General features: G+C 49.0%; 1 protein-coding gene across 3 annotated transcripts in view; it reads left to right on the top strand.

Moving 5' to 3' along the window:
• The window catches only part of LMF1 (lipase maturation factor 1), a 206,423-nt gene that overhangs the window by 137,594 nt on the left and 46,018 nt on the right, over positions 1–22,811 (top strand). For all 3 annotated transcript variants that reach the window (XM_076350797.1, XM_076350795.1, XM_076350796.1), the window contains one exon: positions 3,697–3,864. In XM_076350797.1, the coding sequence (XP_076206912.1) occupies positions 3,697–3,864 (168 nt within the window). The remainder of the gene's footprint in view (positions 1–3,696; positions 3,865–22,811) is intronic.

Genomic DNA, 22,811 nt, shown 5'->3' with positions numbered 1-22,811 from the left:
TTTTAGTAGCGTATAGTTTAGTAAATTAGGAGTCTTCAGGTACTTAGCACTTTAATGGTTCTCACTAAGAACATAATTAAACCATAGACCCCTTAGGGAGAAAAAACAGTTTATTGTGCATATTTTTAGAATCTGTTACCAGCCCTCATAAAACCTGGTAGATACGAGCCAGAGAACATGCCTTAGCTGGCGACCCAGAATTCATTCAGCAGCCCCCGCCGAGTGTCGCCCCGCAGTCACACATTACAAATCTGCCCCGTGAATTATGGAATTAATTTTCCCCAATCTGATTTCAAAACGCATTTGCAGCACAGTTTTTCTCCGGCTGCTGGAGGTGTGAGGGAAGCAGAAGGTTTATTATATTGCACCTTGTGCTGACACATAAAGCCAGTATTTGCTAATCGGTTTTTTATTTAAAAAATTTTATGTTTCACAGAGGTATCCAGAAATGGGGCTTGTTGGAGGCAAGGGCTCTGTTCCTCTCACCGTACGTCTGCTGTGGGCCTGTTTATTTAGTTGCATCTGACTTGGAGCTGCATTTTTCTGTGTGTGTGTGTGTGTCAGGAGTTCACAGTTCTCAATGTGGGGGAACTCCTGGCTGCTTCCTAGGATGCTGCTGCTTGCAAAGCAGCCACGAAGCAAAGTGTAAAGCTCAAAATCCCCAGCGAAATGAGCTGGGTGAAGTGATGCTGGAATGTTTATCCCTCCTCCCGGGCTCTGACACCGCCGCGATGTTTCCGTAGGAAACGGCTGCAGTGGGAAAACACTAGGCATGCCTGTGTTGGGCAAGTATCCTCTAACCCCAGTGATGTGCCCCGGGTGCTCTCTCCCAGCCCCAACTGGGTGCTGCGCAGCGGGACCCACCGGATGGGGTGTCGGGTGCCCCCAGCACCCCTGGGCAGCGGTCAACTCGGGCACAAAAAGAAACCAGAAAGCTCTGCAGCATCACAGGTGCCGGTGTTCAGCGCCGCAGCGATTCACACGTTGCTCTGGGTCTTTGCTCTTGCCTCAACACCCCTTCCCGAGTAAACACGGCTTTCTCGCCGGGAAACCTGTGCCGCGCTACACCCGTGCTCGCAGCATCTGGAAGGCATTGGGAGGAACACACACACAGAGCGCTCTCCTCCCCCAACAGCCTTTTAACGAATTTCTGATACATGCGAATCACTTCTCTATCGCTGTGTTTTGTTTTACGTACTTGAGGTTTACACGCCGGAGAAGTGGCTGCAGCGGTGGGGAGGAAGGGTCCCTTACTGATGGCGTCCCCAGAGGCTCCGTCGCCAGCGCTGCCCTTATCAAATGCATTTCTTTCCCTCTGTCACAACAAATGCCAAGGAACCGTGTGTTATTTGTGGTGTGTCTGCTGCTGTTTTAGACTTTCAGTCTTGCTTGTCGTTTGAGTTATCTTGCCTGTCGCACAGCATTGCCCCCAGTGACACCGTGATAGTGTCAGCGCTGATAAGGTGAAGGATGGCAATGCTATAGCACCTGGGAGTGAATTATTAACGCACGCCAGATTTCTGTGCCTCGCTTCTCCTTTTTCCCCATTTCTACTTCAGGATAAGATATTAGGCTGCTGCTAAAAAGCATAAACCGCAGCAGACCCGGCTGGCCAGCCTGGGCTGTTCCCACGCGAGCCCGTACGTGGCTGCTACATGAGCCCAAACCAAGAACTTTCTTCTGCTTCTTGTCCCACTGCAGTGGGACTAGAGGCAAGAGCTTTACCTTTCTGCCCTTAAGCACAGCAGACTGGGGGGACGATATCTTGAGTCCCAGCCCAAAGCAACAAGCGGGATTTGCTGGCTGCGGTTGGCCCTGATAGATGAGGGCACCAACGTGAGCCTGTGATGGAGGGGAAGGGGATGGGGGAACCGAATGGCACATTCGATAGCTAAGGATGGTCTTTGCTTTAAAATTAAACAGGGTCAGCCCAGCCCTGCAGAGCCACAGTCAAATGTATAACTGCTCAGTGCCATCGCATTATGAGATTTAATTACATTTGTAAGTAGGTATGTAATTACATGTGTAATACTGCGGGTTCTCCGTGGTCCTCGGCCGTAAGTGCTGCCTGCGTCGAAGGGAGCGGATCCAGGCGCGCCTCCGCGGCACGCTGCCGATGGGGAAACAGGCAGCGGCTGCATCGCAAGAGGGGGTAAGCGTGAGTGCCGCCTTTCTGCAGCTCTGGCATGTTAGAATCAGGCAGTTACGTGCTGGAAACCGGCTCATCTCGGGCTAAATGTTACAACCTGTAGGGCTGATTCCTCATCTAGGTTGGTTTTGGTTAAGGCACTTAAAAAAAAAAAATAATAGAAGAAGCCAAGAAAGCAACCTGCCTTTTTGGAAGGATAAAAGCATTTCTCAGCAATTTGGGATCAAGGTAAAAAAAATCTCTTTGAGCCTCCCTGACGTTCTGGGAATGCTCAAGAGCAGCCCAACAAGGAGATTAACTCGAAACAGGTCCCATGCGGAGGGGAAGGACCCTCGGTGGCACCTGGGGCTGCTGCCGCTGCCCCGGGAGGGGGGAGCCCTGACCTCCCGCCCCCTTGCCGGAGTGGACTTGGCAGAGCTCCTTGACCCCGACACCGCTCCATCCGGCGCCGGTGTCCGAGGAAGGAAGGATGCGGTCTCCTGTCCTAAGGGGTTACAGCAGCCTCAAACCCATATAAAGCAACAACTTTATTAATCCCAGCTTTGCTAATACGGAATTACAATAGTTGTGGGATTTGGCAGTGGAAGCACTCTCAGTTGCCATGCATAGTACAGTATTTTCCCTGTTTTGTTTGTATTTTTGATTTAACTACAAATAATTTAAAGATGTGTTGTGTCTCCTTCAATTAAAATTTGCGTCTTCATCCTCTCTTTTTTTCTGTCACAGTTTTAAAACAATACTAATGTATTTGAGCTTGTCAGATATGCTAAGATAAATTGTTAACTACTTTCTTTTTGTTAAAATTGCAGCATTTCTAAGGGTGGCAGTTATTAACATATCAGGATTTGGGTTTGTTTCCTTTGTAAAATTTGCAGCTTTATTGTACTGGATGGAAGATCTCCCAGTGTCAAAAAATTTCAGGCTGATAGAAGAAAAATATTGTCACAAGGCCAGTATGTAAATACCTTAAACCAATATAGCATGTTTAGAGGAACTACACTTTCCTCTCCCAAATTACGATTTTGGAAAGCAACTCTACCACCACATTTATTTCAAATTTAAACATTTTGAAAGAATATCTCCTAGGTTTTGAAATCTGGTTTCCATTCCTGACTCTGTTTGACCTACTGTGTGACCCTGAGAAAATCTTTTTCTCAGTTTCTGTATCTGCTTAGTTGCTCTGATGATCTTCAGCACTCGTGCAGAGCAATTTAACATCCGTCGGTGTCGAGCTATGTGTAACATTTCAGTATTAAATAATAGTGGGTTTAATTTAAGATGAGTGGGGTTTGGTTATGACAAAAAAAGAGAAAATTAAAACTCTTGGTTTTTAAAAGATGTTTTGGTTTAAAAATTCCTTGGGTTTGCATGAAAAAAATTGAATGAAGTCATTTTCTCTAAAAACAAATGAGTGCCCAGAGGCAAAGGACGGTTCTCCTGTGAGCAAACTTGGGGAAAGAAATAAGGAAAAAGGCCAAGAGCTCTGTAGCTCCCCCTGATGATGAGCCTTGGAGGAGGGTTGATTCTTTTCTTCTTCCGTCTTTCAGACACAGCCAGTGCCCAACCCCATCGCCTACTTCATGCATCGCTCGCCGTGGTGGTTTCATCAGTTCGAGACCCTGGTCAATCACTTCATCGAGCTGGTGGTGCCGTTCTTTCTCTTCCTGGGACGGCGGATGTGCATCGTACATAGCCTCTTGCAGATCCTCTTCCAGGTGAGATGCTCCTGGGTTTGCTTCCTAAGGGTCACGTCTTCGCCCAGGACGGAGCAGGGGGTGTTCAAAGGGTGTAGAACCTCTCCCGCTGCCTGCACCTGCTGCCCGGCAGCTGCCTGCGGCTGGGGGCCGTAGGGTGGGCTGGGACCTGGGTGGCCGAGATGCAGACACGCATTCCTAACGCCAGCTCCGTAACCTGCAGCAAGGACGTGGGCACGCGTGCCAGGAGCGGTAACGCTGCCGTCGCGGCAGCGGTGTGGTTCACTGGAGCCCATCTTGTCCGAGCAGGAGCAGCATCCAGAGGAACTGACTCAATTGGCAGGTCAAGAGTTCAGGCTCAAGTGAATCAAGATGATTCACAGCTATTAACTGTTGGCTCTTGGGTGGTTCGCGCTGGTGGTGGTTCGCGCTGGCGTGGCTGCTCTTACTGTGTTGCTGGAGGTTTGTTTCCCTTGCCGCTGGTTTGGTTTCCATTCATATGGATGGCAGAGAAATGTCAGCCCAGGACTAGTGCAAAGGGTCTGATCCTGCGGCTGTGGAAGGCTAGGGTGAATACTTGCAATTTCTCCAAAAGTTAATTTTTATAGACATCTTTCACCCTTTGAAGGGATTTTTTTTTTTATATTTAACATTCAAGGGGCTGTTCTTTATCTCTGAAAATGTTTGAGCTGCTTTTTACAACCACCAGATTTACTGAGCCTAGGTTCATAGTGAAAATAATTTTTTCAAAAACTAATGGCGTTCACGTTCCAGTGGATTTTTTTTTTTTTTTTTTTTTTTTTTTGTATGTGAAATAAATAAATCTGTGCAAAAGTCAGAGGACAGAAGCTCCTGCGTATATACTTTCCTAGACCACATCTGATTTCTCTCATCGCTGCCCCAGGATAATTCAAAGAGCTCATTAAACCCCAGCCACTCTGACTCGCAGAAGTGCAGCTTTCAGCCCTTGCTGACTGCGGTGTTTGTTCAGTATCATTTCAGCATCATGAAATTCATACTCGGTAGCTGTTACTGCTTCCTGTAAATACGTGTGATGATTAAACTGGAGAACAGCTTATAAACTCTATTGGTAAACCACAAAAATGCTGATCAGATTTTAAAGGTCTGACATAAAAGCCGCGGGATTTGTGCCCTCGCAGAGATGCCCGCTCCTTCTCCTGCTTCCAAAACGCGTCCCGTTGTGTCTGGGTACCACTGAACATACAGCTTGTACCTCTGCTTGCTCGGCACACCTTTTGGTGACAGGTTTGGTTTTGTCGGGATGGATCTTCTCGGGCAGCTGGAGGTCCCGGCAGTGGGGCGGAAGAGTTCTGACCCAAAGAGGTCTCGGGGCATTGCTCCATGAGGTGCCAGTTGGGTTTGCGATGGGCATCGCACCTGAGGTTTTTGAGGTTTTCAGTGTCACTGGGAGGATTATATTCAGCCCAACCCTAAAAAAACCTGCTCTTTTGTCTCACGGACAAAGCAAAACGTCCCATCTCTGTCAGCTGCTCGTTGCAGGAGGAGGTGGGTGTAGAGACATGACGGAGATCAGATTAGCAAGCAGGAATTGCGAGTGGAAATACTTTTGCATGTAAGGCAGTGTAGGGAGGATGGTGATGGCTCTTTCTAAGGCAGGTAGACCCAGAAAGGAGCAGGACACACCACGGTGAGCGGCCTCTCGGTAAACAAAGTCACGTTGCCAAATTCCAGCTTGGGCACAGCTGCCCAGTCTCGGGGCAGAGCTGTCGTGCTCTGCTCACTTCTGCATTGGCAGGAGGATGATAGCGTAATGGTCTGAGATGGTGATGCTTTGTCTTCACATCTCTGCCAGAAGAAACTTCAGTTACCAAAAAGCCTGACCAAATGCTCCTCTCTCATCCCCTTCTCGGCCCTGGGTTTCTCCGTCCTTGCCGTGCCCCCGGGCAGGAGCCGGGCTGGGGTACACGGGGGGGTGCGCCCCGGGCCCCCGGCCAGGGCTCTCTGGCTGGTGCGCGCCTCCAGCGCCCTCATGGCTCCTCCAAGGGCCCCTAACGAGCAGCATGACCGTTTGTGTGCTGGGGGACTTCAGACGGAGCCAGTGGGATCTGAAAAAGCCAACTACATACAATAAAGGCTCATAATGACATATTGTAAATGCATGCATCTAACCACCCTTTAATTGGCGCTTTATTGATAGTTTGCAATTACTGACTTATTTCTATCATGAGGGGAGTCTGCAAAGGAAAAAAGGGTCCCAGTGTAAAATGCAGCTCTGGTGCATTTATAGCATTTCAACAAAAACCTGTTTATTTAATATTTACTGCCCTTTTCTTCATTCAGAATGACTTTTATTGACAATACTTCTGCTCTGCAAAGGAAGCAATAAAGTTTAATGTTGATATACCACTTAATTCTGCTTTTCAAGATTTGAATTGACATTACATGCAAGTTTTATTGGACATTTTATAATTGTTATTGGAGTCATGGTGGCTAGGTTGAGTAAGTGTATTTTTCCAGATTCCGACTGGCCTGGAGAATATTGCTTTGTCAGGAACCCAAAAAAAGTTGTGCTTTAAAGAAAAAAGTCTTTTTTTTTTTTTTTTTTCAAGTGTGAACTTATTCTTCTTTCCTAGTTCACGTTTGTAAGGAAAAAAGCTTAGTGAGTTTGGGAACGTCAGAGAGGAGGGGCTCAGCAGCCTGCCGGCTTGGCGGAGCGCAGAGCGCACCGGGAGGATGGATGTCTATCCCCCACTGGATTCCCGTGGGGTTGTGCCGGTCACTGTGCTGGTCCTGGTGTGCCGGACTGTCCTGGGCCACCTACCGTGCGGGAGATTTGGGTGATGACGACCGAAACACACACTGCGTAGGCGCGTCTCTGCACTGTCCCCTTCCCATGCTCGCTCACCCACCCACCCGTGTCCTCACAAGACCCGAAGCAGGGAGCCCGAGGAGCCAGGACACCCCATGGTTTTGGTGCTTCGTGTGCATTGATGTTGCTGTGATCTTGGTTTGGGGTCTGCCTGCTCTGATACGAGTCGCCGTAGCTTGAGCTTCCAGAAATTTCCCCCTTTGGCTGCTTTTTGATCTTGAATAAATTGAAGAGTCTTCCATATTGCAAGTCTCTCAATATAAATAGTCTTTGCTTAAAAAAAAAAATAATCAAGGAGCGGGTTGAATGCTGGCCAGTTCCCATTAGAAAAATCATTATTTATTGTCGCTAACCACCAGATTGGGGAGGGCTTTGTGAGTTACAGCTGTGGGTGTAGTTTTTGCAGGACATCTGCACACAGAGAGATTCTCAATCAGATTGCAGCGCCCAGAGCACGCTTACCAGGATCAAAGGTGAGTGGAGGGAAAATGTCATCCAAGGTTTTACAGCCAGGCCCCATCAGCCGCTTGTCCCCCGGGCAGGCTGCGGAAGAGCTCCCCAGCCGCCAGCGCAGCTGCTCGCGGTCCCGGCCAGGGGCTCGGGGCTGGGGACTGTCCCCACGGTGTGGCACGGGGGTCCCGCCAGGCTGCCCATCTCGTGCATGCCAGGGGCAGTAAGAGTGGGTGCGTGTCCTCCGCACCGGTGACTCCCTGCTCCCAAGAGAGAGGTTTGAATGGGCTGCGCTGACCTTGTCATTAATTGCTGCGTGAAACCCCGATCCCGAGGAAGCTGTTTGCACTGAAGAGATGGCCGTGGAGGGGAAGCTCTGGGACATGGCACCTCCAAGGTTGAGGAGCCTCTCTCAGCCATACAGCCGGTGCAGCCAACAGGCAGGTTCGTGCTCAGCGGGACTAAGCAGTTTGACTGTGCCCATCTTGCTTTCTCCCATCACACGTGTCCCAAAAGCGAAGACTCCCAAATTCCTGTCTGCACAGGTTGACACCACCCCATGAGGCGTTTTTCTTCCATTAGTGTCTGCTGGGATTCAAAACCCTTGGGTTTTGACCCAAGAGTAGTGCATCGACCCATCCCACCTGCAAGGGAGCCTGCTCGAAAGAGCTCAGCCGGCCTGAAAGCATTAGCAGGTGATGGTGGCAAAGCCTCCCCTGTAGACTGTCTGTGCTGAGAGCATCCTTTTGCGTTTAGAAAGAAATCTTAGATGAAGGGCAGCCAATTATAGAGGATCTCCAAGGTAAATACGCGGCATTGTTTCAAAAAAACCATTCTTTTTAGCATTTACAGTGCATAGAAATCCAAATCTAAAACAGAAATTAAGCTAAATGGACGTTTAACTTTTCAACATCATTAGGGATTTATTGTAAGCAGGTGCCAGACTTGACGTGCCGAGCAACACTGCTGCAAATTGTCTCCGCCAGGAATAAAACCGGAGGAGAGACTTGTAACTCAGCTCCTTCCCTGCTCAGCTCTGTGCTCCAGCCCTGTAAAAGCAGGCTGGTGAGAAATGGCCGGTCTGAGCCACAGAAACCTCCAAATAAGCCTGAGGTGGAGTTTGCCCTGTGCTCATATATAACCGAGAGTCCTTAGAGTTTTTGAGAGTTTGCTAAATATTCAAAGCTTTTTGTTGTCATTTATTATTGTCCTTCCTGGGGAATACAGGTGCATTTTGTAGCAGCTATGCAGAGGCACGACCGTGTTCACCAAGATGCTCTTGTCTGGAGCAGGGACATTTGCATCCCCTCATCAGGTTTAAACTTCCAGCGCTGGGGTCGGGGTTTTGGACACCTTCTCTAATTCATAAGGATGGGGTTGTTTTTGCTGAATGTCTCTTGATGGTGGCTATTGAATGTGATGTTCATTTAAGGGGATGGAAATCCAGCTGCAGGTGGTAGCAGCGGCCAATGTTTTACAAATCACTTTGATGAATGATTCTTTCATTTTGAGTCTGATGGTACCAACTGACTGATTTTGTAGTAGCGTTGGGGTCTGAGCCTCAAAAATATACATGTAGATCTGAAGCACCCCAAAGTTCAGGAGAAATCAAGTCCAAAATGTGGCTGTTAGTATCTGGAGGTGGAAGAAGAAGTCTTGGAGGGTCTTGGAGACCACAGGTGAGGTCTGGACCCTGTTGTTCTTGGTTCTGAGGAAGCATCAAGCCAGAGCCTGCCTGTGCCCTAAGGAGCTTGTGGTTTTAAGGGGGAGGGAGGATGAAAGTGCTGCGTGGGGAAGGCAAGTCCTTTCCCCTGCCCGCAGGTCGGTGGCATAGGACCCCTTCCCACCACACCACCTGTGAGAGCATTGCATTGTCTCCCTTCTCTCCCTGCTGATGCTTCCATCTCCTGTGCACACGCGGTCGCCTTTGCGCACCCATAGGTCCTACCCTGTGCTCAACCACCCACGGCCAGAGAGAGCCGAGTGCCAGCGTCCGTGAGTGAAACCGGAGAGGGTGCAAACCCGCGGCCTCGCTGCTCTGCGGGTGTTTCGCTGTTCTCTGGAGCTGGCTCCTAAAACCCTGAAGCTGCATGTTTTTCACGACGTCTAATGCACAGCTTACACCAGCAAACGTATTTCTTGGCTCCTTAAGCCAGGCAGTAAAATTACACTGCTTGGCAAATGGGTTGATGAGGGGAAGCGAGAGGAAAGCCAAAAAGCCAGGAAAAAGCCACCTTGCCCCTACGAGCTGGCAGGTAGGGCTGAGTTAGAGAGCACGGCGAGGAGGCTGCAGCGCCCGGGCAGGAGAGGGCTGAGGTTTCTTACAGCCGGGGGGTGGTTCTGGCTGTGCCAGATGGGAAGGAGCTTCAGTATCACAAAGGTAAAATCCAGAAATAAATAAATAGTAAATGGAAAGTATAAAGCTAGCACTGTTGGAAAGGCAGGGTCATTCCTTTGCTTTCACGGTGCTGTTCTGGGTCACAGTCATATAAGCATAGCTTGGGGTTTTTAGGATGCGGGGAGAGTTTTAGGCCTTCAAATCCCTTTGGATTTGAATGAATTTGGGGATCCTGACTCCTTTCTGTGGCCCCTGAAAACTCCCGGCACGTCCTCCTGCGCAGAGCATCCTCTGCGCAGCCTCGTGGCTGGGGAGCTCCCGGAGAGGGGACGTTCGTGCCGGGATGAGCTCAGCCCCCAGCGTCACACGTCAGGACAGAAGTTCCCCGAAGGAGCCGGAGCGGCGAAGCCTTGGGGTTGCCAGTTCTTCGCTGCCACCGGTCTTCCTCCCACGGAGGTTTGGCAGTGGGCTGAAATTCGGGCTGTCCCAGGATGTTTTTCAGCAGGAGCCGCGTATAAAGCGGAGGGATGACAATGCCAAGAGCGAAGCTGAATTCCAGCCTTGCGGAAGGCAAAGATAAAAACTCCGCAGCCAAAACCCCCTCGAACTTAGAGCGCTGACAAAGAAAGCTCCCGAGACAGCTCTCGGGGTCCGGCCAAGGAGCTGCGCGGGAACGCGGCAGCTTTACGAGCTGGTGGAGGGCCAGGGGGGGGGAGGACCTGCCGAGAGGGAGCCCCCGGGGTGGGGGGGCTGCGGCAGAAACCTCCTGCAGCAGAAACCTCCTGCAGCAGAAACCTCCAGCTCTTCTCCCTCGGAAAACAAGCTCTGAGCACTACCCTTGCCCAGCCGGGCACCGCACCGGAGAGAGGCAGCCGCTGCGTTCCTGGGAGCCGGGAACGTGCAGGAGAGCGGGCAGCAAAGTAATTTTCCTCCTCTTTTTTTTTAAGCAGAAAACAGTTGTTGAATAGATAGATATTTTCTGTCCTTTTTTTTTTTCCTTGGCTTGGACAAACCCCAACCTCCTAAAAATGTTGATGGAAATGGACATTTTCCTCTAGTTGATCCTTTTCCCATCTCCTCTCCAAAGCTGTGCATGGGAGGCGAAGCAGGGGTTTTCCCCCCTCTCTTTTGGGAGGGGAGGACCAAGCCCCCCGCTTCCACCGCTGCTGCCTCTGCCATGCCGCAAGACGTTGGAGGGATGAACTGCCCTTCCAGCCACACACACGCAAATTAAATCATGCTGTTGCAGTGCCACAGCTGCAACATATTGTGTTGCTGACTTAGGAGGTAGCAGAGGTCACAGCAGCAGCCCAGAGAGAAGGAACAAAAATTAAACAGCTCCCCCCTTCCCTGCAGAAAGTGTCTGAGGCCAGTGTTTGTTTTCACTTGTCAGATACGAGCTCGGTTTTGTTCTTTTTCTTAGGCTGGTGTAAATCAGATGTGTCTCCAGGAGGATTATCAGGGTTACCCAAGTCCCAGGCTTGTGGCAGAGGAATCAGGCCCTTCGTTTGTGCTTTAATTATGCACCTATAGGACATTTGCACTGCTCAAGCAGTTGTTTTTCTTTATTGATGCAGAGTAGTGTCGTAACCTTATGAACACGTTGTGCATGAGAATAAAGCCGCTGCCCGATTCGCCGTAGGAGCCACCCCAGGGCTGCTGGGAGGCAGCAGCCAAAAAATTGGGGCATCTGTTCTGCACTACTCCCGTAGAGATCGGCACCGTGAGTACCCTTGAGCTAAGACCATAAAAGAGACTGCAGATGCTATTCCTCCAGGTGATATCCCCAGGCCAGCCTCTGATTTCACTTGCAGATGCCCCACGAGGTCGGATGCAGGGAGCGGGGTCCCCCCGGACCGGCGTCACTGGCAGCAGCATCCCTGGGAAGGTGCGAGCGAGTGGGTGTTCGCTGCTCGGGCTGGGCAGCAGCGCAGCCTTTCCCCTGCGAAAACAAAGGGGAAATTCAGCCTTCACAAAGGTCCAAATTTTGTTGATTTTGTTGTGGTTGAGAAAAAAACAACAAACGGAGAATGGCCCAGGAAAATTAACAGCAGAACATGAGTTTGCTGCTAGGGGAGGAATGGTCTGATGGAAAATAGTTTTGCAGCTCAATTGTTTAAAAATCTGCTTTGGACTCGAGTCCGAGGTGGAGGATGCAGGGAGAGCGTTTTAAAAGGTTGTTTGGGAACCTTGAAGCACTGGACTGGGATTATGGAGATTAATCATCCTCGCTGCAGCCTCCGGGTCGCTCGGGCCAGCCCTGCGCACCCGTCCCGGTCCCGCGGGCGAGGGGCGGCTGGGGTCCTCCTGCCCCTCGCTCGTCCTCCAGCCTCCCGCGCTCAGCCCTGGCGCGGCTCCAGCTCAGCTTTGCTCGACAGCAAAACAAAAGGAATGTGAAATCAAAGGAGTTACAGGGTAGATTTTCTGTTACATTTAAGCCACCTTAAATTAAATGCCGAGCTATACCCCCCCCCAAAAATATCCAACTTAAGCAGGCAGAACCCGAACTATTTAATCACTCCTATATTTGATTTCACATCCAGCTTGATAATATCTGTTGCGAGGCGAGGCTGCTGTGCCAGACATGAGAATACCAGCACATGCCACCCCAAATCAGTAAATAACGCTGCTCGTATAATGGTGTCTGGTATTAGTTAGCAACAAGTTAAGTTCTTGCATTCTGCAGTAGTCGGAGTGACTTAGAAACACTTACTGCTAGCCATAGGAGTGCATTTAATTAGCTTCTGATTCAGGGGGCTTGGGGGGGTTCTCTTCTCTTTTTTTTTTTTTAAATCATTAAATAAAGTGTCACCCCTAGCCAGTGCTGTAAACTCTATTTTGATTGTGGCTGCAATAACCCCTTTGGGCGTCATTCAAATTGTACTAAACAGTTTCTGGAGAGTGCTGGTTTCTCTCAAAATAAACCAAAGTCCGGCTTTGACAAGCTCTAATGAAAAACAAATTGTTATATTACTTAGAAAAATAATTTGAAGGAAGTCTGAATTAGTTGTAAAGGTGGAAAAGGTTCAGCTACTTGAAAATAGAAATTTGGAAGGTATTTATTTTAACCATTAAGCCAGCGGCCTTGAAATACAGCCTTGTTTGTTACAGAATGCGCCTAACGAGAGACATGAATCATGCTGTTAATCAGTATGGGAACTTGATTAATTGGAAAGGGGACCGTCAGTGACTCCAACAGGCGGAGCCGCCTGGCAGCAGTCTGCGACGGAGCCCTGGAGCTGGTGTGATTTACCATCAGTCATCCTGCTGGCACGCGGAGAGAAACTTTGGAGGGATCCCACAGCCTTGGGTTTGCGGATTGTTGGGGTTTTTAAATTGAAAATAAAATGTGGTTATTCGGGACACTGTCGGCCTTTGATTTTTGGTGCCTCTGTGTTTGGTTGTCCGACTTGAAACGTGCTGGTTTTCCACAGAGGAGGGTTCGGCGTGTCTTGGAGGCATCTTGTTAAGATGTCCCGGGCCGGGCTGCCTGTCATCTCACCTCTGCTACTGATGGTGGTTTTGCTTATTAAACCTGAGAGCGAGATTTTACGCCCAGCTATGAAATCAGATTTGTGTGGGAGGCCCCCAGGATGCAGAGTGCTGCCATGGCTATAAAAACGCAGCAGGAAGGTCCGTATTAATTTTCACAGTTGAGTGGGGCTCTTGGTTTTGGGGCCAGGAAGAGCTTGAGTGAGTTTGGCCATCCAAGAGCACTGTTTTGTTTCAGAGCAGCGTATATTTGCTCATATGGCAAAAGGATGTGGTGGCAGGGAGGGGGGAGAGCGTGCGGCCGTGCCAGAGGGATGAGTTCCAGCCGAGTTTCAGGTTTGTGGTGGAAGGTGCCACGTATGTCGGGCTGTCCCAGCCGCGGTGACCTGGTTCGGTGCTGTCGGTATCATCTCTGTGCCACAGTAACCCAAGCCAGGGAGACCCAGGGACCAGGTAGGCGCCGGTGGCCCCGTGTACTTGGGCGTATTGCTAAGCACTGACGTTCAAAGATCACAATTTAGATCCCCAAATTGCAAGATTTGCTGAAGTACAATGAAAATGCAAACAATTCTGGCTGCCCTTGGCGTTTCTTCCGCGTTACAGCCTTCCAGGCTACTCTCAGGTCTCACTTTCTGTGCTGCTCTGTGTAGGCTTTACACCGCTCTCCTCTTCGCGCTACATGAACACCTTCCAGAACCATATTAAATGACATGGCTGACATCCACCACATGTGGTCCTTCCTTTGCCAAGGGAAGAGGTTGTGGAGTACTTAGGCTTCTAGGGCTCTGGGGCAAGGTTGGGGTTGGTTTTTTTCCCCTGTTTTAATTTTGCATTTGATTTTCAAGATTTCTCTGCGATCCAGAACCTTTGTGTCTGCAGTCCTCTAGCAGAATTTCCAGGTGCTTGGGCTTGGAAGAGAAAAATCAATTACGATGATGTTGTCAGTGAAACGATATGAGTTGGCGAGGCTGCAATAGCTTCAAAACATCTGCACTTTCCAGATGTGATTCGCTCGGTGCTATGCTGCAGCATTTGGGCCCAAACAAGGATGGGAGATAAAGTATGTGTTGCACATGTGATTGCATGTATGTGTAAGTGTATGTATAAAACATTATGTCTAATAAGAGCCAGACCAGCTATAAACCAGAGATGTTACTGAAGTCAATGACATGATCTGGAACATGCACTGTTACCATATTTCCAGTGATGATTATTTATTTATGTTTAGGTGTAGCTACTAAAGCTAACTAAAACCATTACAATCCATTAACATTGCCCAAGCCAAAGGACTCGCCCACTAATACGTGTCAAATATCTTTAAGCTGTAGATTTATCCAGTTTCAGTATAATAGCTTGAAGTGATGGTAAAGTTCTTCCAAGTTTAATCACATTTTCTGTACCTTATTCCTGATCTGAACCGGTCACGTTGCATCTTCCCAGCCCTTGGCTCTCACCAAGTCTTTGCTTTTCGGCAGGGTGACGGTGGTGGTGGTGGTATTTGGATTTTGGTTTCTCTCCTCCCACCATCTAGATTATGGGACCTTTAAATAATGTTTTATATTCCATTTCAAAAAAGAAGAAATCAGAACAGCCTAACTGGAAACAGATGGCAGATTATGAACTTTTTTTAAAGGGAATTTATAATTCATGTGTTATGAAGAGAATCATTTAATAGTGTCAGATACAGACGTGTGAAGACAGAACGTGCCCATTCGAGGCGTGGAAGGGGCTGAGAGTGGGCTGTTGCCTTTAGTACGGTGCTCTTGGGGGTGCGGGGAGGATTTTGCTGCAGTTAACAGCTACAGTGAGCTCTCCTGGCTGAAGTGAGGGCTTCCTACCATTACTGCTCTTTCGTCTTTCCTCTGGTATCACTGGCTGTCGGAGCAGTTTAAATTATGCTCTTACCTTGGGTTTCTGGGTTCAGGTTAGCAAAGCCAGGGAGCCCAGTGGGTCAGAGCTCCTCTGAACAAGCTGTCCCCTCCGTGTGTTGAAAATCTGACTCTGTTGACTCTGCCTTTAGCCATGTCCAAATTTCCCTACAGAGACGTAGCTCTATGCATCTTCCTCACCAGCAGGAGCAGGGGAGTCTTCCTCGGCTGCTGCGCCCACGGGGAGGGATGTGCTGGGGGTGAAGGCCGGTGCAGGCTGTCTGCATCGCTGCGATGCACGCGTCGGCTGCGCTGGGACCTGACGGGCGAAGACCTGAGCTGCAGATACCAACCCGTGGGCCAGGTCTTCATTTGGTGCAATCAGGGTAACTCAAAGTCCATCGAGACATATCTGTGTGCCCAGGTGATACCTTCTGTCCTCCCAGGTGGTCAACTCAGGATTTCTTATTAATTTGCATATTTTAGTAAGTAATTTTCTGCCAAGCTAAATTAGTGCATCTTTTATGCGTGTGGATACTTGGATTTAAGCACACGTCATGTCAGCTAAATGTGCATCCGTAAAACTACCCACAGATCAGAGGTGCAAGTTTTACCAGTATCCCTTGCACAAAGATTGGATTGCTTTAATTAAAGCCGTTAAAATGAATCCCATGTAATTTCAGAGTAAAGACAAAGCTGTGGAACTTGGTGTCTGGGCTGCTTAGGGATGGAGGTGAAGATGGGTTTTGTAGTGTCCTGCTTTAATGAAAATAACTCATTTGCTTGTTCTGGGCCAAGTTGCTGGGTTTAATGTTTCTCTGTAATGATGCTGCCTCCAGAGAGGTTTTATTTTGATTTGGAAGTGTTGGGATGAGGATGCAGCCCTGAGATACTTTAGCCCACACGCAGTTTACACAGCTGTATTATCTGATTCCCCAGGCACCACCAAAGACATTATCTCTTTGGTGATGCAACAGCTAGAAATTGCAGGAAACCTGTGTCACTCATTACTTTCATCTTCCTATAAAAACTGGGGTTTCTTGGAGCCGGTGACTCAGAGAAATCGCCGATTAGTGCAAGATACTCTTTGAGCAGCTGTGGTTTGTTTGCCACGCTGGCCCAGATGAGTGATGTTGCACTTGGACGCAGGCAGCGGTGCCCGGCTCTTCCCTGGGTGTGCACCCACCCACGCGTGGGATGGAGACGCTGCAGGATGGTCAGCGGTGATCCTCGCCTGGAGAATTGTTTGCAAACCCCAAGTCTCACCTTTCCTTTCCTTGCGGTAATGTTGGCATTTTGCAGAGGGTGGTGGATTTTTCTTGCGGCCACAAACTGAGTCGGTCGCTGAGCTCAGCTGAGCCTCAAGCCCCAAAATACTTTTTTCCAGGCCAGTGTTTGTAGCACGAGGTCTCACCTCTCTTGCTTTCCTCCGAGGGACTCTTGCGTTTTAGTTTCATCTCTGCCAGGAGCACACTGGCAGTTTGTCTCTCCACGGGAGGTGTTCTTGATTAACTGCTCGTTTCACACATATGCAACCCCCTTTGAAGATGGGTTAAGCTAAACAGGAACAACATAGGTTTGGTCTGGGCTTGGTGTCCACATGTGGAGCTATTCAGCAAGAGATATGGCACTTTAAATTTATACCCTACTTTAATTAGAAAAACTTGCAAGCACTGAGAAACCCTAGATCAGTGCCAGTTTTGCAAAGGCTGAGAAAGCAAGTACCTAAAACAATGTTCCCTGCTCATCACATCGGCACTTCTCATGACTTGTGCTGATGAGAGGAGAGATGAAAGAGAAAATCCCGGAGGCTTTCTGGTAGCCATGCAGCTGATTCATTCAGCTAATAAAGTCCCAAGGATCCGAACCCTCTAAAAGCTTGAAAAGCTGGTTCCCTTCTATGAAACATGCCGTTACTGAACTCACACTGGTGTTAGAGGAAACATCTACGTGTGCACAGCACGGGTCTCTCCCAGTTGCACAAATCATGTATACAAGGCGGTGCCATGGGAGCGTGGAGAAAGTCTAGCAGAAATGCTGACAAAATAACCTGTAAATCCTTAGAGCAGTTTGGGAATGTCTAGTACCAGGTCATGGCCTGTGTAGCCTGGCAGTCAGGGTTGGGAGGGCACATGGATTGATTTCTTGCACCTTGCGAGCGAGCAAGCAGGGAGGACGAGAGGGTCAGGTATTTTGGAGAAGCCCATCTCCTTGCAATGGAGGGTTGCTGCCTGGCTGCCCCTCTTGCTTCTGGAGTGCCCCTGTGTCACCTTGGCTGGTTTCTGTAGCGTTTGGGTAATGTTCTGTGTCGAGTTTGTGCCAACAGCCCGAACTGTAGCTGTTCTGGCCAGCTCGGCACCATCAGCTCAAGGCGGGTGTGAAGTCGCATTCACAGCTGCGTGTGCTCCGTTAACCACTCTCCCCCAGGACGTAGCAGAGCCTTCTTTTTCCTCTTTGAAGGTGTGAAAGCCCCAGGTCTGCTCTGAGAGTCAGAGGAGCGCCCGAGTCTGCTATGCTGGCGGCAAGCCATAGCCTTCGTAACCAGTGAAGCCATGAAAATGAGCCGATCAAATGAGGAACCAAAACCTCCTGCACCAAATGGTCTTTGCAAAACGCTCCCCCCCAGTGCTTTGTAGCAATGTGTTTCCTGTTCATCTGCTCCCGTTTCAGGTCATGAGCCACAGAAATGGAAGTGACCCGACATCCACATACTCAGATATTCACCTCTGCGTCCTCCTGGGGTGCAGAAGCACAGCAGTTCTTATCCGCCTGGGTTTTCCAATGCCTGAAGCGTTAGGTAGTGCCTGGGAGGCACAGATCATTAATAACTGTACTGCTTGTTTCTTTGTGAAGCTCGTCTTTTTCCTGGTAAGAAGAGATTGATGAATTTATTTTCATCCTTAACTTAACCATTCTTCTGCGGGAGTCATTTTTACCCAATGCCTTTTGCTACTGCTTGCCTGGATGCTTGGGTCTGTGCTGCCCTGTGCCAGGAGTCCTGAGGCTGGGTAGCATTCAAGGTGAGAGTTTCCTTTGTATCTCCTTCAGCTGCATCCTCCTTCCTTGAGGAGACGGTGGATTTTGGACGAGGTTAAATTATGAAAGCTCAGGTCATTCTTCCTGAGCAAAGTAAGAGGTTAGGGAAAGAGGGATTTGCTGAACTCTGCATTCCTATAGCATGAAACAGGTTGGGAGGGAAGGAAGGACAATAATTTCTCATCCACCAGTCAACCATCACATCATGGTCTACTTTAGAGCACCTGCCAGCTCCTGCTGCTAGGTGCTTTGGAGAGATGCAGAAATACAGGGGCAGTAGAAAACTCAGAGCATAGTCAACATAAATTTAAAAATTTTGTCTGGAAAAACAAATCATACTGTATTGTTTGTTTGGATCGAGGTTGGGAATTAGTATGGAGGAGTGGAGAATGGGAAAGGGACAGGGATTGCTTTTATTGCATCAATAATGTCATTTATTTCATAGCCAACCCTTGAAACCCAGTTCTAATCCCCACGCAAATCCCTCTGTAGCAACAGCGGCAAATCTGCCAGTTCTCCTAATCAAACGCTGATCATTACTGCGGGCCAGAAACCTCAGAGGGAGCGAAGCCAAGGTAAAAGGGTCAGGATCTGGGGGAGGGGGCACTCCGAAACCCAATGCATCCAAATCAACTCCGTCTCTGTGATTCACTGGGCAGATGGGATGGTGCCAGAGACACTACGGGGCCAATATTTTTCTTTCCTCCCCGCAAAGTGTTCAGGGGCAGACAGTGAGATCCTAAAGAAGTACAGAGATCGTTTTTCTGGGGCTATTTAGAAGAAATGTGACCGCAGATAAGAAATGGAGCTTCAAAACGTTGCCATCCATCCTGTGTTCCTTCCCCCTTCCCCTTTTCCACCCAGCGAAGAAGTGGTCATCAGCTGGAGAGCCTCCATTCAGGCTGTTGCCTGCTTCTGGTCCCGGTTGCCGTCAGTAAAAAGGGTTGTTGGTGCCTGCAGTATCTCTGCTGGAGGGTTTTCCTCTGGCCCCCATTACCGGTTACTGGACCGTAGGGGAAGGGGAGGGAGATGTTTTCATGGAAATCTGTACCTCAACCGTCTTGGCAGCCAAACCTGAAATGGCTCGAGTCTTTTGCCCCCAACTTCATGTTTATGGTCAATCTGAAACTCCACCTGTGATCACCACATGCGTCCTCTGCAAGACTGCAGTAAATTAAAGCACAACAGGGAATTTTAAGAAATACATCCTCTTCCTTCTTGGAGTCAGGTTACATCGACCTCCGAACATCTGGACTCAGTGTCTCAGGGCTCCCAGAGGTTCTGCCGTATTAAAGGTTCATCTGCCTTTGTTAAATTCCCGGCCTTTTCCCTTCCTCGTTGCCTCCTCTTGATTCAGCCTTGCTTTCAGTGTGGCTGGCTATCTATGTAATTGGTATTTTATGTTCAGTATGTAAAACACACCATGGAATTTTAGTTATCTCTTGCCATGGGTAATCACAGATCCGTAACCCATTGCCATTTACTGTGCTTGTGGGAGAACTCTAAAGTAAAATACACTCCTATTTTTTCAAAAGCCTAAATTCCTTCTAAGCTACTGGTTACCAACATCCTAAAAGACTGAAACGTAATGTTCATTTAAAAAAAAAAAAAAAAAGCTATTCCCTAGGTCACAAAAACGAATTTGTTGGTATGATGCCCCTTTGCTTTGAAATTCCTTTGCCTGATCTCCAGGTTGCCCTGATAAACAGGCAGGCTTTAATCGCCACGTCCTTGAAATGCAGAGTGCAGAGGTGGAAGCAAGCGGGTCCTGCTGCCTCCAACCGCTGGGTTTTGTTGAGAGTCCGGAGCAAGAGAGAGATGCAAAAGCCATCAAGTGGCTGGGCAGGAGCTGCAGTCGCCGGTCCGATGGTGGTCCATGTGGTCCCTGTTCAGAAGATGATGTTGAACTACAGCATCTCATGGAAATCGCCCCATCCTCACCCCCAGGGAGCGGCACATCTCTGTGCTCACCCCCATAGCGCCGCAACCCTTTAGCTGTTGTGCAAAGATCAACGCCCAGAAGGAAAATGCAACTCCAGCTTTTTGCTTTCTGCCTTTCAGGCATAGGCCTCAAGGTTTTAAAGACTTACATATGTGTTTCACTTGATGTGCTCTGAGTATTCCCATTGAAGTTAACTAAGTGGATAAGACTTTGCAGGATTAGAGCCAAATGAGTCCTCACCCACCATGCTGGGAAGTCTTGTTGAAGTGGGTCATTGGAGGGAAAGGAGGAGGAGTCAGTACCGAACTTGCCCCTTTCATTTTATGCTTCTATTTATTTAAAGGATATTTTTTCTAAGACAGCTTGGGGGGAGAAAAGAAAAAAAAAAAGCCCCAGGCTGTGGTGTAACCACCACAGTCAGATGTTGTCATGACTACTAAACAAGAAACCTAATTTATAAAATGAGGAAAAACATATGAATGTGAAATAAAAGAGAAAAAAGAGAGAGATGATCTTAAATTATTAACTATGAAGTAGAGAAAAATATAAACAGACACAGTTAGGAAATTCCATAAGGAATATGACTTATTTAATATTAATCATAAAGGAAAAGATTATGAGGGCTCCAAAGAGTGCCAGATGAAATACTCCACACACATCCACTACTGTGATAAGAGTCCTTGCGGTGGTTTTCCTCGGCTGCTTGCACAGTCAGTGCTCTCGGCCGTGCTCCAGTGGAGATGCGCTGGTCGGAGGATGCTTCAGGGATGTACGTGGTGGTTCTGCTGCTTCTCTCTTCGTGGTGCTTTTCTTCCCTTCCAGTACTGGCACAGTTTTAACTGAGTGCAAACCTCCATCCCATCCATGACAGCCAAAATAATCTGTACTTTTATTTAAAATATCAGTAAGCTGGGGAAAGTAATTGTGTTTGGGGATGCGGAGGGATTTCTGTGAATGGCTCAGGTCAGGAATGGATCTGATGTTCCTTAAGCCACAGCTTAATTGTCTTCCAAAGCTGCGGTCGCTGCAGAGAAGTGGCTGGGCGCGTCCCCTGAGGTGTGTCTCAGGTGGGCTCTGCTCCCTGCTCCTGTCTCCATAGCTGCTGTGTCGCACTGCTGCTCTTCTTGCCTCTGTCTTGCCATCTGTCCTCTTGGAGAGCACATGGAGATCCTGAAAGCAAAGCATTAGAGCAGTCCCAGATGTTCGTGATTTGATCATGAACACTCATGAGCTCACAGGCTAACGACCGTTCCTTGTCCAGGGCAAGGTCGAAACAAGGAACCCTGAGGGTCTTCAGGACCAGGCTCACCCCCAAGACACCTCCGAGCAGGTATCAAAGGGCTCCTTTGGAGCTCGCTGCGTCCACGCAAATACCTTTTGTTGTGCTGGGCTGGCACCGCTCATCTGTTTTCTGGTGACAGTGCCCTGATGTGGCCCAGGGACCCATGACCACCAGCACCATGACAGCAGTGGTGCCACCACAAGACGCCAGAAAGGAGCTGCTCTGACCACAATTGCCGATGAGCAAGTACTGGGAAATACCTATGTGGTATCTCGGGTGGAAAATCCCAGGCAGAGCTGTAATTTGCTGCTTCGTTAAACTTCCCTCAGTCATGTCTGAGCTGCTCATGTATCTGTCACGCAGAGATTTCAAGGCTAAAATTGTGCGTTGGGAGATTAATGCCTTGTGGCACGTCCTGTGCTCTATCGTGTAATTTTGCAGCGGTGGGGCTGGCTGCTCACAGGCCACATTGGACCCGGCTCTCTGTTTGGCACTCACTCGTAACCATGCTGGTTTACAGAAACCTTAAGGGTTCCTTCTCACTGTCAGAAGAAATTAAGCTACAAAGCCATACTAAAACTACCCGAAACAATGTCGGACTGAAGTCCATAGCATCAAGGTCCAGGATGTAGATGCCCACCCAAGCCAGGACCTCCCAGGGGTGTGGACCAGATTCTCTCCATGCTGGACCCCTCCGGCACACGTGAGCAGCGCTGCTGCCCCGCTCTCGGCTCACGAAGTGCCTTTCCTCCCGCTCGCGGTCCCGTGCTGCTCTAGCCGGGCACTGGCCGTTCGCATGCAGCTGCATTGCCAAAGCACTAATCACAACGTTGACGGTGCAGGAAAACTGGACCGGCAAAGCTCCCTGCATCTTTTCCCAGCTCCCTGCGTCTTCTCCCAGCTCCCTGCGTCTTTTCCCGGCTCCGTGCTGGCGTGCAGCAGCCTGGGATTATTCAGATCCCTGCTCCTTCTGATCGCTGCCACTTCAAGTGCTGCTGCAGCAGCACCGGCCAGTGCCAAGCAAGTTCTGGACTCTTCTGCTCTGTGTCTTGTTCCCCTTCTTCTGTCTTAATGTCACGCTAGCTGTCACCTGGCTCAGAAGAGCTCATTATTCCACTTTGCTAGATGAGGCTGTTTGAATCACAGAACCAGGCAATACTGAATTTTTGCTCTCTCTGTCTGTTGACAAATCTAATTTGCTGGTGAATAATGAGTAACCTTTTAAAATCAGCCCCATGCCTGATGTTGATGCACTTGTTTTTTTGTTGAATGAGTCACACGCTCGCTTTGGAGTGTAGGAACTTACTCACGGACAGGCAGCTGTATTTCATCCTCTGCTAGAGATTATTTTGAGCTGGAAAACCTCAAGCCCCGTGCAGCTTTTTTCCAAGAGTGCATCTCTTCTTGATAACAGTGCAGCTGCCATTAGGTTCTTGTCAATGCAAGGGCTCATTGCAGCGTTCCTCCACCAGCAGTAAGGCTGTCCGCTGACAGCTCTTCCTGGAATATTCTGATATACATATATTTTCATTCCTCTTCCAAGGTTCATCTCATATGTAAGCGATCAGTGCAGCAGCGTGAGCAGGGCTCTCCTTGCAGCTGTGACCTTGAAAGTGGGTGGCATTTTCTGCTTCCTCTCCAGCATCCTCCGGGATCTACATTTCATGTGATCCCATCTGACACAGGCCAAATCTGTGCTGGGAAAAGTA

This window comes from Aptenodytes patagonicus, chromosome 13 (genome assembly GCF_965638725.1).
Source record: "Aptenodytes patagonicus chromosome 13, bAptPat1.pri.cur, whole genome shotgun sequence".
NCBI lineage: Eukaryota > Metazoa > Chordata > Aves > Sphenisciformes > Spheniscidae > Aptenodytes > Aptenodytes patagonicus.
Note: the sequence above shows the minus strand (reverse complement) of the source record. Positions and strands in the feature narration are given on the sequence as shown.